Here is a 15,536-nt window from a genome sequence, read left to right as displayed (position 1 = left end):
GGCCTTAAAGAACTAATATAGAAAGAAAAACTAAAATATAGAGGAAAAACGCACAGACTGAAAATCCTGTAACCCACGCAGAAGATCACATCGTCCAGACTTAAGTTTCACAGTTTTGAGTCTACTCCGTGGTCAGGCAGTTACCTTAGTTTTAGCTTTTCTGATCACTTAGTATTTCTGAAGTCTCCTTTTCTAGTCCGTAGCAACTGCTATATGTCATTTCTAGGTCAGATCAGTACGTTCACTTTCCTTTGCATCATTTCCTCTGAAATTCCCGGTCTGCCTCACTAGAGAAGACAGTAGATTACTGAGTGAAACAGGGGATACTAATCAGCCAAGAAAGGGAAATAAATAAGAATTAAGCAAGCTAACAACCAAAATATGGTCCAGCATGTGTACCAGTAGCTCAGATACCCATCTTATTTTAGCTAAGCCTAACTCTGAAGGAGTGTATCAAAACAGTGGCAAATGAAGGAGGAAGAGGAGGAAGATCTTGCTGCAGGACTGAAGAATAGGAAACTGCCTATTTCCCCACAGACTGAACGTAGTTTTGCAAACATTTGTGAGTGAGACTGTCAGTCACTGATGGACCCATTTAGATACTCACCCAACAGTGAAATAATACACAAAACCCTCATGAAAGTTCAAGGCAGAAAGACTAGTATTTTTGGAGTAAAACATCCAACAAAAAAGCTCACAAATGGGCTCTTGCTAAATGTGTTACATCTTCACTTTCCCTCATTTACCATAGTAAGTACAGACGACAGAGTATCAATATCCATTTAGCGTTTGTTCTGTTTAGCAAGGCTTGACAACTCTGGATTACTAGCCGTAACTAGGAAAAGGCAGCTTTCCAGAGATCTCATATGAAAGGCTAGTATAACAGCCAAGGAAGAACCCAGCTACAGTGGTGCTATTCTGAAGTATTTCAAACAGAACCGTAAATATTTACTGCAGCAGTACCACGCACAAGCCAGCTAAGTCAGCTGATCATTTAATTTGAGGCTAATTTATTTAACAGATCAGTTGATTTTACAAGATTTGGTTTGAGAAAGGGGGAGCAATATAGTTGTTTTGTTTCATCGCTTAAATGAGAGAAGGAATTGAAAGATATCTATAGGCCAAATACCCCTGCTAGGTTCATTTTACAGACTCTAAGTCTTTTGCTTTTCAGAAATCTGTCACAGAGCTATCAGTTGACACTTGTCAAAACTGACATCATGAGGCATCAAAATTTAAAGTAAAAAATGTCAGGCAGATGTTTTTCTCCACAGTTCTTAACTTGTCTCAAGCACAATTTTTAAAACAATTTTATTCTGCATCACATGACTTCCAAGCAAGGCTTGCCCATCAAACATGCTTGTATTTGAGTACTCATTAGTTCCTGTACAGGCAAAAAAACCTGTACTCGTGGACCCATGTAGATCATATACAAAAATATGTGTATGTATAAAGTCAAGGTGTGAAGATACAGGGACCAGATTATAAAAATCTTGACCAAAGAGATATCAGATTAATGTTGATTTACATGGATTTCCCCCCAAACCACTTTCATGAAAAAGATCAGAAAGCATCTTCTTTTAGCCAGAAGGTGTTTTAGAATACCTGTGAGAAATCCCAACAAGTTTGAAAGTTTATTTCCAATTTTTCAAAGCCTAAATCACAGAAACTAACTAGGCAAGTAGTAAACACCTACATATGTGAGAGCATATGTATACACAGAAAACTCCTGTTCATCAGGAAACAAATTACTCTTATTGGCTTTAAGGTACAAGTGTGCCAGAGGGATTCTGCCTTTACTCTGGAAAACCGCTACTCATTCTAGCTCAGTTCTAGCTGGATGTCTCTATGAGAGAAAAGCTGTATTTTGTAAGCCTAAGACTAGAACAAACCTGGAGGACCAGCAATGAACAGCTACAGGACAGAGAACAAGGGGTTTAGTTTATGTTTTGCTAAATATATACAGATTGAATTGAATTTGGGTTCATAAGTGCTGTTTTTATTAAAATCAAATCTCTCTTACTAAAGAAACTTGACTATAACCATCCCTAGAAATCACTGTCTAGGAAACATCTATACACCCCAGAAATGAAGACCATAAAAAGCAGCAATTATGCAATATCAACTAGTCACTCTTAGCTTGCAAATCGATTCCAGAGCAGCTTTGTTTGAATACTCCATAAACTTTACAGAAAAGCTTTTAACATACTTAAATTCTGCCTGGGGCCACCTCCATTTGTAAGACAGGAAGCGTCCCCAGTCACATCTGACAGATGAGAGATACCTTATCTCTGCTTGGTACCTAGTGTTACAGTCTGGAATCAACAGCATTCAGACTGCATCCTCTTATACAAATACACATCTCCACTTAAGTCAACACTTACCAGCGATATCGCGAAACAGTGTCTTGATAGCTGCTAGTTAATCATTGTACAATGCAAAAATCAGTTTCTGCTACAAGCTACTTTTTGAGATTTTATAAAGAAAATGTGAATAAGCTTATTGAATGTGAACAAAAACAGTGGAAGCAGAGACAAAAATAGAAACTATTGCCCCCGAGGCAAGCACTGGATGGCTAGAAAGTAGAAACACTTTGGAAGGAACACTAATTTCCCCCTGCTTTATTGCTTCCCAAGGAATTCTACTCTTCACCCATCCTAAAAGTTCCTAAACCAAATCCATCCAATCTAGGGATAGAAACAGTGACCAATGATTTCATAAGAATGCCAGACTTCAACTGCAGCCTTGTAGCACGTTTAAAGGACAGGGCAGCAAACTATGTGCGCAAAACAGAACTACTGCTTTATCTTCAGAATTACACTGAAATTGTAATAACAACAACTAACTGAAAAGAAAATTACACTTTCCTGGGATCTGCTATCCAGTCTTCTGAACTATAAAGCAAAAGTTTTAACCTAGCAACAGGAAGATTCAGAGACAGAAAGGGTATCAGAAACCCAGCTTTCCACACAGTCTGGAAAAATCCCACCAAAATATTACCTTCTGGCATTCTTTGGAAAAAGGTGAAGTCAGCTTTTCTCACAGGAGATACAAATATATGATTTACTAGAATGCAGACACCAAAGAGCAGAGAATAATGCACTTAAAATCTTTAGGGAATTGAAGCATAACGTCTTTGCCTGTTAAAAAAAAAAAAAAAAAACCCCCGACACCCAAAAAGCTACAAATTTGTCTTTAATTCTCATTGTGCTGTAGTAAGTATTCTGTGCTACTGTGTATTCTACCAACTGCACCCTGAAGAACACTTACTGCAGTTCTTAGCTCTTTTGTCAAGTTGCCAGAGATCAAATGGCTGATCTGAGAAGGAAAACCAACACATCCTAATGCAAACCTACAGCTTTCTTTAAAATTCTTAAAACATTTTGCTGTGTAGAAATACTGTGCAGTTTCACTGCATTAGTCACAAGTTGTGTCTCATTCAGAAACTGGTGACAAGTTATGCCCAAATATGAGACTTGGAATTGAAAAAAGGAAAGCCTCCAACACTACTGTCTCTACTGGGTGTCAAAATATTAAAAAAAAAAAAAAAAAAAAAAGGCAGAACAAACAGCAAAGCTTCTGATCAAGATCGAAACACTTAAGGAAATTAATAAATAAACTATAAAACTATAAATTGTCATGTTGGTTTACAGTGCACAAAGTTAATGTTCACACAGGTTCTGCATAGATAGTCTTAGTTTACACTGACAGTGAAGTGATCTACTTCACATTAGGTGAGCCCAAATGAGGCATCTGTACTTTATGGGTAATAAATGAACACCTGTGGCCTCTCACATGTAGATGGCTAACAGCTAGTCTTGAACAACCAGGTTAATGCTATACTTCTCACCTGATCTTCTTCTTCATCCTCTTCATCTTCTGCCAAACGCTGCCTGCCCACTTCATACAGTCTGCAAACTGTATCCATGTTCATGGCATCCATGCTCCCTTGATTCTGAAGAGGAGATGCCCACACAGCAGTTAGCCTCAGGAATTAAGCTCAGCAGTGACAGTGTTATATCTGACCTCAACCACAGAAACATCACCAAAATCCTTCCCTCCCATTTACTAGCAGCAGTACAATTAGCACTAAAACCAAGTCTTTTTGGTTTCAAAGACCAGCCCAGGAGTGATGCAAACATCTACTTACTGCTTCTGTCATCCACAAGCTCACTCTTACTAGTAGACTTAACAAAACCTTTACTGAATATCCTTAACATGCTTTGGGTTAGCTCTCACCTAACCGCACACCACTTCTTTTCAAATTTGCCTCCCTACCACATCATTGAACCATATGCCTTGAGAGAATGCTAAAAGCTGTCATATAGCAAGAGTTCCAGAAGACAGCAATCTGACACCCCAGCAACCACTGCTGCCACATGCCCTGAAGTAACATTTCCAATGACTCCTATAAAAGAAAATTTTCATATCTTGGCCTCACAACCTTAACAACTCCAACTTCAGTAGTTAAACATGAAGCTTGCCCTACTACAAATTCTTGACTCTCTTTTTTTGGTCTGTAAGGATCAGTGGTTTACAGAGTATTAAATCGACAGGATTTTATATTAATCAATACACTTACATAGTCAGGTTCAAGAAACTGGGTACTGACAACATATTATAGGGCAAAGAACTGGACCCGTTAGTTTAATTTTACTTCCCCCCTAACAAACCAGAAGTTTCGCTCAGTAATTTTTGCTTCAAATCCTTAGCTTCTGGGATTTTGCTAGGAAGACAAGTGAAAAATGAACAATTAAGAGTGATTCACAGAAAAGCTCCATGGGAAGCCCGGGGAAGATTGCATTTCCCAGTTATTCAATACAGTGCAAATTTTAATAGGAAATTATTGCTATAAATAGGAAAAAAATGCGTTTCTCTCTATGCTTATGAGAAGGAAAACCTCTGCACGTTTTAAAGTGGGAAGTGTTTGAAAGAGAGAGGCAAATGTGTTTGGAAGTTTAAGGAATCAGAGACAGAAAAACAAGACTACTGTGGGTGGACAACAAAAAACCAACAGCATCTTTCCCATCATCAAAACACCACTGCTGCTTAGGACATGAATTTAACAGTAGGAACTCCAGAATCATCACCTCTGAAGGTTTCAAAAAGAAACAAAAAGCACTGCACTCAAACCACAGCTACAGACACCAGAGTTTATTCTTAGCTCCGTTACCTCAATGACAGCCAGATAGCAGTCCTTGCTGTCTGTGCACAAGTCAAAGATATTCCGCTTTACATCTATGGTAGCTGGAAAACATCACAAAACACACACAGTGGTTAACTGCATGTTACTTAATGCTCACTGAAAGAAAAGATCTAACAATATATGTCTAAAAGCAGATAAGAAAATGTTGGGACAAGAAACAACATCTGAAACAAAAGTGAAATGAATATTTGTAACTTATTTAACCCATAATAAAGAATAGAAATGTTGGTGACTATCGTAAAAAAAAGCCAGGTAAGTTCTTAACCTGCTCTGCACAGTGCCTCCTCCCTTGAGAATACATTTATCAATCAGCTTCTCTAAGCACAGTAAACAACAGATAATCTTTCAGGACAGGTGGCAACCAAGGGACTGAGTTGTGAGCCATGTCTCCTTTCAACAGCAAAAGCCACATTTGTTTATGTGCATAGCAGCAATTAGCTCAGCTCCAGGAGCTTTGCAAGCTGGAGGCCAAACTGACAGCATTTTGAACTACCAGCATGGGGAAATGCTGTTGGGAGAAGGAAAACAAAATTAAAATGGAAAAGAAAAAAAAAAAAGAAAAAGGCCCTTCCTGAAATGAGACCAATGACATCTTGGCCAAATGACCTACTATCTCAGATTATGCCCTACTTGGAAAGAGGAAAGGAAAATAAAGCCAGAACTGCTGAACAGTAGCAGGTAAGGCAATCAAACACTGAACAGGATATGATACTTGAACCTATTTCAGTGTTAAACCCAACTCTCGTGCTTCAATCAGAACAGGTTGTAGCAGAATTTGTTTTGTCACACATGCAAAGGAGAGAAGAAAGTTAATGTTACTAAGCATAACTTTCAATAAACCTTCAAACCTCCACACCAAGCCATTTGCTCCTTTTCTACTCTTACCTATAGGTTTATAATCAGTTGCATTAAATGTCCTGAAAGAAGAGCCAAAAGGACTTCTCATTCTCTCCTCCAGAAGGTCATCTTCGTCATCTGCCTGCAACATAGCTGATACAAGGAAAGATTATTCCACAAATCCACCTTCCATTCGGCACTATCATTGATCAACTCAAGATCAAATCAGACTCTGATGTGAATTTTCTTTTTATTTAATAGCTTGGCAAGACCCATTTAATATCTACTCTTCCAGAGCTGCCTTTATTAATACTGCAGATCATTGAACCTTAATACAGAGGACAAAATTATTTTCTCCAGCATCATCAGATCTGCCATTATATTCATTTTCTTTTTCAATAGGTTGATTTTTTCATCTCACAGATGAGTTGTGATATTGCTGATAACCATCTTTGTCAGCAATACACGTAGCATAAACATCCTGAAAAAATTCCAGTTCACACATGCCAGTAAGGCCTGGAGTTAAGACAGGCTGTCTGAAGCTTCCAATTTCACTGAACAAGCATCTACTTATCTCAAACCAGAGGTGACCAAGGGGAGTAATACAAGACTGAGAAGTCCTACCTCCATACATAACTGTGCCAGTATAGTTGAAGACCACACGACACTGATCCAGTGCAGGTACTGTGTGTAACAAATGGAAAGTTCGGAGGTCCCACTGAAAAAATACGGGCTAAGGAGCAACAAACAATTGAAAGTTTCTATTTCCTTTTCAACACAATGGCAAACAACTGATTAATTGCGCTCAAGAAACTTAATTGCCACCCTCTTGCAAATATGACAGAACCAGAGTCAGATTCTAGCACCACAATCCCTTCCACGTGTTCAAAATGAAAAAGCACTTACTCAAACTGTCATTCCCAGTCATGAGAGGTTACTGCAGTAGCTTCAAAGTTGATCTTGGTAAGGGATGGGAAGCGAGCAGATGTACCACAGACTATATTAGAAAAGAAAATCTCTCTTGTTCTCTCTGTGTGTTAAGTATTTCCTCTAGGCCATATCAGAGGCAGAATCTAGATTTAAATTAGCTAGCTGTCTGATGGTCCCTACTTACTTGATTCACAGATTAAAACTGTTTTTACCGTATGTAACCTGTAACACAGCAGACCATTAATACAACTTCTGCAAACAGCTACTTGTTTATCAATACAAATTCTTTAGGTCCCAGCACATCAGTTACCACAGTGGCCAAAGGATACAATTTCTGTGTTGACTATGACCTCTAGCCCATTGGGATGGAAAACACCACTGATGGTCATGTTGAATTTGTCAAACTTGTGGATGGCTTGTGCCGATCTGACATCCCAGAGGACACCATCATTTAGGACAAGGTCATCAGTGGGGTTAAAGGTGGCACAGTTCTTCTTGTAGTTGTTGGCAAGATCTGGGTTAAACAGAGTCAATAGCTTGTTGCCAGTCTGAATATCATAGATCTTTTAGATTAAAAAGAAAAAGAAAGATTAGTCACAATTTGTAATATACCTGTGCCTAAGATCACCCCATGTTCCCCCTTCTAGATTGTTTCCAGAATCACCCCATTTCCCATTTTGCTTTTCCATTTCAAGTGAGAGCACTCCAAAAATAACCCTTCCTACCAGTCCTTTAATAGTTTTTCACAGCTGGAACCAAGTCTCAAAACATGTTTTGGCCAGTACTTAAGCTTACTGCAGGTTCACCGATATATTTCAATACAATCGGGATTAGTTCCAAAGAAACTAACCCCATTATGAAAAGTGGGCTGTGAAGCTGCAGTCACAAGGTACCACTTAGCCAGAAACTGTTTCAGAAATGGAACTGCTTTCAGAGCAGATGGTATTTACAAACATAAAAACTCCAAAGCATACAGTGAGGGGAAAAAAAGCCAGAAACTATAGAAAAAAAAGAGTTAAAACTCTTGGCATTTAAAACAGAAAGGCAACTTTCTGAGCTTTGCCCCAACAAACTGTTGGAAGATAAAAAGATAAAAAGGCTTTAACTAGTATGAAGGGTTTATGACTGTCTTCTCAGATAAATTTGACCTGTAACATCCCTCAGAGCCTCGCTCTTACTCAAACTTACAGAGAAGAAAAAATTCTCTGGAATGGGAAAACAAATCTGTTTACCAGATAAACACAATACACAAATTGATCTGACTTCCAGATAAATCCAAGTTAAAAACTGGGCAGGAATGGATAGTTTCCTTAAACAAATCAGAGCAATAAGTAAAATCATAAATAATTTGAATAAGTTATGTTTCATTTTTTTTATGCAAATACTCTTTCGAAAGAGACAGTGCCTCTAATGAATGCAAATTAGCACTGAGAAGAAGCAGAAGCAGTCTGAAGCCTGCATCTGTCAAATTTGCAGGTATTCATACAAAACACTAGAACAGACTTCTCTGAAAATATATTGGTGAAATTAAATTACCCAAAAGCAAGCTGCAAATCTGGGGGAGCAAAAAAGGAGGACACTTTTAATAGGCCATTTCCCACAGCTGTTGACTGAGCTACTGTCTACAGTGGAACTTTTATTATTATTATTATTTTTACTACTATTACTGAAAAATAAGGCAAAGGAGGCAACTTGGGGCAGGGGGGAGTCCTGCACAATCTTTCTCAAACGAGCAAAACAAAGCAGGTTCTACAATTTCCCAGAATATTAACCACAGAGGCAATACACATTGCACACTGCTTGTGCTACAGTTGGTTTGGAATGGTCAAGTTTATATCCTTAGACACAGGGAAAATTTATCTGACACTTTCAAAGTTCTCCTCTAAAGCCTCTTAGCACATCAGTTACACAGAGCATCGTAGCACCCAGATCTGTTAATAGATGTCCTGTGAAGAACTGTATTCTTGTCACAGCTTCACAACCATGACCTTTACTGGTACTTACATGGGCAATGTCTCCTTTTGTGCCAATGACCCTATCCTGAGAGTGCTTGCTGAACTCCACGTAGTGGTCATCAGGGAAGGAATGCCTGTAGATAGAATCAGTAAAGAAGTCACAGAACTGCAGATTCAAACTGCCTGTGTGAACCAAAGACTATTCCGACACCTCTAGCAAAGGTTTGAACAATGCAGAAAACTAAAAATGTAGAAAAGACTTTCCTTCACCACTGACCACGGCACACGACAATGCTAAAATGCTCCACTGACATTTGCAGAAAAATATCTATTACAGGCACAGCCTTTACAGCAGACCAGTGAGAAAAACCACAAGCAGCAAATTCACAGATTTGTCATAAACAGGTCTGCCATAAAGATAACACTGTTTAGAGGAGTGAGCAATGAATGGCATCATGAACATTCAAATACACATGCAGGCCTGAGGTATGTTAAACTTTTTATCTGAAGAATGCCCTCTAGCTGACCTAAAACAGGTCACACCAAAACTGTTGCTTACAAGTAAGGTAGACAACAGTCGAACCTTTTAAAAATGAAGAGCCTTCCACCCATTTTTTTACAGGAAGGAACAATTGTAAATACTGAAATCAATTTTAAATAGCTTTATCCAGGTCTGAAATAGCTTGTATCAAAGTCTGAAAATTTCACCATGCAAATCACCATGCTAGTAAAATTCCGCAACTGGCTACAGAAAGATTGTCAAGATAATTTACAAACATGAGAATAAAAAACCAAACATATTTCTTTGCCTTCAGGGACAACAGTGATTTTACTGATCTGTCTTGCATTAAATAGGACTTTAGGTAGTTAGAATTTGGCAAAGCTGTCTGTACCCAATAAAATAGGGAAGATAATAAACATAAGAAAGGCAGCATATTTTATTTTCTCACAAGAGACATTGTGAGAGCTGTGATACACTGTTCTTTCATAGAGTCTGTTCTTAGGGTTTCTGCCTATATTGAATGGTTCTTCTAACTGGAACATACACCACAGCTGGATCAGAGTATACCTACTTCATATCAAAGACAGACTTCATTCCCCACAATGCAGACAGAGGTTGGCTCCACGTAGCAGATGTCAGCAATAAAGATCCATCCTGTATTTCCAGATTGGAGCGGAGGGGGACAAAGTGAAAAGAATACCAGGGAAAACAGAGGTTAGCATTTTACCTGTACACTTTAACTTACACTTACAAGACGAATTAGATCTTGTGCTTACTAAACTATGGGGATAAAGTCTAGGTATGTAATACTATGTATAATATAAAGAGCCCTTGGCAGACAAAGAAAAACGTTACAGATAACAATGGGAACGATCTATGATGTTAACAGCAGATAAAATCAGGATAATCCATGCCTGAATTTTGATGCCCTGTGAGTGGAGTTCATTCTGCTTATAAATCAGTTACCTTTTATTTCTTCCTAGAATCATCCCCCAAAAGATTTTTCTCCAACAAAGGGAGGTTATATAAACTCTTATATCTTATCTCACATTTATCTTAAATACATACTCAGCTTAAGCATTTTTCCACTTCCAGACATATATTCATTACTTATGAAGGCACACAGCCACTGTGCATCTTCTCCATTATCTTGGGAAGAAAAAAGTAATTGTAGAACTCACAGAGAGGGAGTACGTAACTATTACAAGTACTTTAATAACAGGCATTGTAGGCCAGCCAGTAGGTCATTTTAGATCTGCATATCCAGGCTGGCCCAAAACATACCAGGGCTTAGGCTGTGAGAACTTCTAAAACTCGGAACAGGTCTTTGATTACTTACCCTGGATGGCTCAAGGTGCGTGATGGCAGAGTTATGGCAGTTGTAACTGGCCTCCTCCTGTCCACTGAATACGTTATAGAGTTTCAACTGCCCCGTGCAAGTACCCAGCATTAAGAATCGTTCTCTTGCAGAAAACGCACAACAGGTAAAGCCACTCTCATCCTCATTTGCTTCCCTGAACACAGAAATTGGACGGAACCTAGAGAAGGTAGAAATACAAGCATCACCCGAAAGAGACAAGAAAAGCAAAACTGAAATGCTGTGTGATGATATTAAATCCAGTCCTTAAAAATCATGTAGGTACTAAGTGTCAATTGTAAGACTAGTGCTCAAGTGAGTATGTTACAACAATGTTTGCAATGTTTTGGGGTTTGTTTTGCACTATTAAGTTCTTCTGTTAAAGCACATCATTAAGCAGAAGCACCTGGAGTCTGTCTTCGAAGTTGGATTGATGGAAAACCTGTAATGCTGTCACCTGGATAAATACAGACAGCTAGCAAAAAATTTTCTAACAGCTCTGAAACACTCAACACAAGAAGGCATGGCACATCAGCCAAATAACCTCCTGTCATCATAATTTCCCAAGGTGATACTGGTTTCACTGTGAAGATGCTTTCATCTATGTGTCATCTTTATTTTTATAACCTTACATCACCTTCCAATTTAACCTCAGCAAAGAATGGCCACATGAAAAGGCTAGCAACTTGCGGTGCTGCGGATTCAGCTGCAAGAGCAGAATATGGATTCCACTGTCTTGCGTTTGTCAGCCAACCATCCTTGAGGCTATGCTACACTCTCATGTAAAACTAGTGTTACATACTTACCTTCCAAAGGAGAACAAAGAGCTACGAGCTTCATTAGTCAATCTTGGTAATGAATTAACACGATACTGAAAATAAAGTGTGCTTTATGTACGAAGGGTTGGTACTAAGGACAAGAGAAACAGAACAACTTCTAAAAATGCTTTTCAAGGTTCTCCCACTTGTTATTGCTGAATTAAAACACTTTTCTCTCCAAGGATACTCCACTGCGGGACTGCACAGCCTGAATCCAGGTAAGGCTTTTTGGCACAGTACATCCTGAGAGGGATCAAGAAACATTTTTCTTCCTTACCTGCTAAATATAAGGTGTCTATCAAAGCAGCCACCATCCACCCCTCCGTACTTCGGAAAGGCTGCCCTGCGGGTCAGCCGTGAGGTAAAGTTAGTTGGCGCTTGGCGCCTCTGTTTTGGCTCAGGACACTGGTGGGGAGTAAAGAGAGAGAAAGGGGGACAGGTGGCAACAGGGTTCTTGCAGCGGGCATGCTGCTCCCTAAGGTACTCTGTGATTATACTGTCCAGCGTGGGTGGGGAAGGAAGGTGTCTGTCCAGCTGCTTTTTGATAGCTGGGCTCTGGCTGTAGGCGCCATGGTCCGATTTTTGTCGCAACACTCTGATTTTTCTGCCATTGCAGGGAGATGGCCTCTCCCTGACAAAGCTAATCCTGCCAATCAGAGGAGAGTTGCTGGCATAAGAAGGGCCTGGAAGGGCAAGTGGACCTTGGGATGCAGATGGCCTTGCCTGAGCATGGACAGAGGCGGCAGTGGAACCTACAGAAGCGTGGCTACTCAAACGGGCTGAGATGCCGTTAGCTATGCGAGGAGTGCGAGGCAGGGTCACAGGAGAGGCAGCAGCCGCAACAGGGGTGAAGGCAGATGAATGAGATGCTGCAGTCATGGGTAGGTCAGCCTCTTTAGTGAGGACAGATGCAGTTTCTCCTAGGCCCTTAGAGATGAGATGGTTCCGAATCAGGAGCAGCAGCTCCTTCTCAGGAAACGTGATCCTTGATTGGGCCACCACATCAGCTTTTTGCAACCGAGCCAGAGAGACGTCTGTGCCAATCAGCAATGGCTTCCCCGAGACACGCTCTATCAGCTCAGCAGCGTATTTGCAGAACTTCACATGCTCGCTGCGCTTGTCCTGAAGCACTGGTTCTTTCATCAGCTGCTGAATTTGACAGCTGCTGAAGAGGGGAAGCTTGCTGATAATCTGCCGGACAGTACTGCTCCGTGAGAGCCCCACCAAGGCTTTGCAGGCTAATGCTCGGATCTGATCTGCGTCTGTGATTGGCATCTTTATAGAGAGCAATGACAGCAGCACTTTGATGCCATTGTTGGACTGTACCACATTCCACATCTTAGCTAACGTGTGCTCACTGCTCTTGGGGGCCTGAGGAAGCTTTCGCCGAGGAGTTCCAGAGATGAATTTGCCAATACTGGAGATCCGATTGTCTGGGCCACATACACAATTGATGATGATCTGAAGGGCTGATTTCTGAATCTCAGCATCATGGATGAAAAATTCACCCTCAGCAACTCCAAGGATGATACTAATACCTAGTGAGGGAAAGAAATAGTTTCTTCAGTACTCTAAAACGTATCTTACACAGTTCATCAGACAAGTAAGGGAGTCTTCAACAAATGAGAGGGAAATAGGTAATTCTCCTCATTCTGGGAATTTCTGAAGTTCTGCTAACTAGTGTAAGACATATTCTTCTACCTCCCTGGCAAAATTTTTTCCCACACTGATGCTCCTCCACTTCATCATCAGTAGGTAGGGAGTCAAACAATCTTTCTGAGAAGGTAATCAGGCATGGCCCAGGAATGCAAAATCTGAGATATCTGGCACAGAGAAAGATGCACAGGCATGCCTCTGATTCTTACTACGGAAAGCAACTCTCCTGTATAAATACTAACAAAGTGGAAACAGAGAGGAAGGAAGGGGACCATGTTATGAAGGGAGAAAAACAAATCATATCACAGCTTCCAGAAGGAGTCAGGCAAAAATGAAACTTTGGGTTTGGTTCCCCCCCACCCTAGACAGAGGTCCTGTTAGTTTCATGTCTACTTCAGAAGATCAAAACCCGTATTCAAGAAAGAATTGGTATTTTGTCTAGAGAAAGGTTTTGTGCAAAATAAATTGTCTTTTGTCTATATCTAGTACTCTGCCCACCTTTTATTTTTCTTTTCTTAAAAAAAAGTCAGGTCCCAGTTAATGCATAAGCCTCAGATCTGATCCAGGCTCATCTCATTAATTTGCATACTGAATCTGCAGGTAGCCAGTTAAAGCATAACTCAAACAGCAATAATTGTTCCTCTCCCCTATTCTCAAATGCCATATCCCCAGGAGACCTAAATGTCTGGTAAAGTGAGGGAACGTAATAGTCCCATTACAAAAGTAGATTTGCCTCCATCTGTATTTAATGAGCTCTTGAAAACAAGTGGAAGTCAAAGACCATGCCTTCAAATTTGTAATCCAACCACAGTGCTAATCATGACACAGTTTTAACCACAGTCTACTCTCCCATTTATTTGCATCCTTTACAGTAACTCTAAATACATGAGTTACTTTAAGCCTTGTCTTACTGCAGGTGAGAAACAGCCAGCTAAAAACCATGTAGTAGAAGACAATTGATAACTGTGTAAGTCATCAGGACCACATTCAGCTTACCCACAGTGGAAACAGTAGATCCAGCTTCATCTAACACATCCACAGGTTCTGCCAGCTGCAACTGGATCTTAGGAACCACAGTCAGGATAGCTAGTACATCCAAAGCATACCGTACTGTGTCATTCCTGGAAGACAACAACAGAAGAACTTGTGTACATACAGAGTTGTTTCAATAACATAAAATAGTATTCAATCTACTCTGCTCCAACAAATAGGAGAAAATCAGTCACATCTGATGTATTTGATGGTGCCTTTTGATTTTAGAATGTTCTGCTCTTCAAGGGCTGCTCTCCACAGAAGGTAGTGCTCACATGCACACCATTGCCTGCAGTCCATCAACATTTATCCCACACTGCCCACAGGCTCCTAAAAGCACTGTAGTTTTGTATTTATAAAAATAGGAATGTTATGACTTATCCATAAAAGCATTCTAAATTAAGCTGCTAAATCTAATCTAACTCTACATCTTAGTTGGGAAACACTGCTGCCTAACTCTGTCATCGGTCAACTAGGAAGTTTTTCTGAAGTGAAGGGAAACTGTTTAGCAGTAAAACAGACAACCATGATAGGGAAAAAGGCATCAACTTAGGCACCAGTTGAAGAGAGACACAGGTGTGTGGAAGATGAAAAGGGCCGTTAAGCAAGAGGTGGGAGAGCAGAACAGTGAAAAAAAAAAAAAGTGGGGAAGGTTTGTAACCCAGTACGGAAAGGTAGGAGTTAACCCAGGTAGCAATTAGGAAACAGCTGCAGAGAGTAAGAAACATGAGAACAGAAACTACCCAGGAGACTGCAACCTGAGAGAGAGGGAGGCAGGGAATTGCAGAAGCAAAACAGATTTCAAAGGCTTTCAAGTTAAGTTAGGCAAGGAGCTCCTGCAGGCAGCAGAAATAAGGAGGAGGGAGTCCTAGTGACAAGAATACTGCTGATGACAGCTAGTTATAGCAGACAGTGACTCAACAGTGAACATATCTCTAGAGAGGACTACAGCTCCACTCTGGGGAGCAGATGGTTGCTAGGAAAAACGGAGGCTGGAACTTTGCACCCATCCTCCTTTTGGACTGGGGACAGGATCCTAATGGTACTCTATCAGAGCCTGGTGGCAGTTCCCTTTCTTTTATAACAGTAACGATGCTGCACATTTTTTGGGGGTAGGGAGGTGGGGGGAAGAGGTGCCACAGAAAGATAACAGAATATCATGATGCCCCCACAGCTTGTCTGCAGCCAAGACAAAGGAGAAACTTAAAAGTGGCATCATAAGGTGAGTCCCTCTACCAACACA

At 40.3% G+C, this 15,536-nt stretch overlaps 1 protein-coding gene across 17 annotated transcripts in view; it reads right to left on the bottom strand.

Moving 5' to 3' along the window:
• The window catches only part of DCAF1 (DDB1 and CUL4 associated factor 1), a 54,715-nt gene that overhangs the window by 14,516 nt on the left and 24,663 nt on the right, over positions 1 to 15,536 (bottom strand). For 5 of the 17 annotated variants that reach the window (XM_041118693.1, XM_041118696.1, XM_041118695.1 and 2 more), the window contains exons 13-23: positions 14,258 to 14,382; positions 11,883 to 13,143; positions 10,770 to 10,968; positions 10,002 to 10,084; positions 8,978 to 9,062; positions 7,303 to 7,536; positions 6,668 to 6,761; positions 6,092 to 6,196; positions 5,174 to 5,247; positions 3,851 to 3,955; positions 3,001 to 3,033 (exon numbers count right to left, since the gene is read on the bottom strand). In XM_041118693.1, coding sequence (XP_040974627.1) covers positions 3,001 to 3,033; positions 3,851 to 3,955; positions 5,174 to 5,247; positions 6,092 to 6,196; positions 6,668 to 6,761; positions 7,303 to 7,536; positions 8,978 to 9,062; positions 10,002 to 10,084; positions 10,770 to 10,968; positions 11,883 to 13,143; positions 14,258 to 14,382 — 2,398 coding nt within the window. Of the gene's footprint in view, positions 1 to 144; positions 288 to 3,000; positions 3,141 to 3,180; positions 3,319 to 3,850; positions 3,956 to 5,173; positions 5,248 to 6,091; positions 6,197 to 6,667; positions 6,762 to 7,302; positions 7,537 to 8,977; positions 9,063 to 10,001; positions 10,085 to 10,769; positions 10,969 to 11,882; positions 13,144 to 14,257; positions 14,383 to 15,536 lie in introns of those variants that run through there. The other 12 variants (XM_030043909.2, XM_030043905.2, XM_030043907.2 and 9 more) reach the window with 8 other exon arrangements.

Source organism: Aquila chrysaetos, chromosome 20 (assembly GCF_900496995.4).
Source record: "Aquila chrysaetos chrysaetos chromosome 20, bAquChr1.4, whole genome shotgun sequence".
Classification (NCBI taxonomy): Eukaryota; Metazoa; Chordata; class Aves; order Accipitriformes; family Accipitridae; genus Aquila; species Aquila chrysaetos.
The sequence above is the reverse complement of the archived record's forward strand: the minus strand, read 5'-3'. Positions and strand labels throughout refer to the sequence as shown.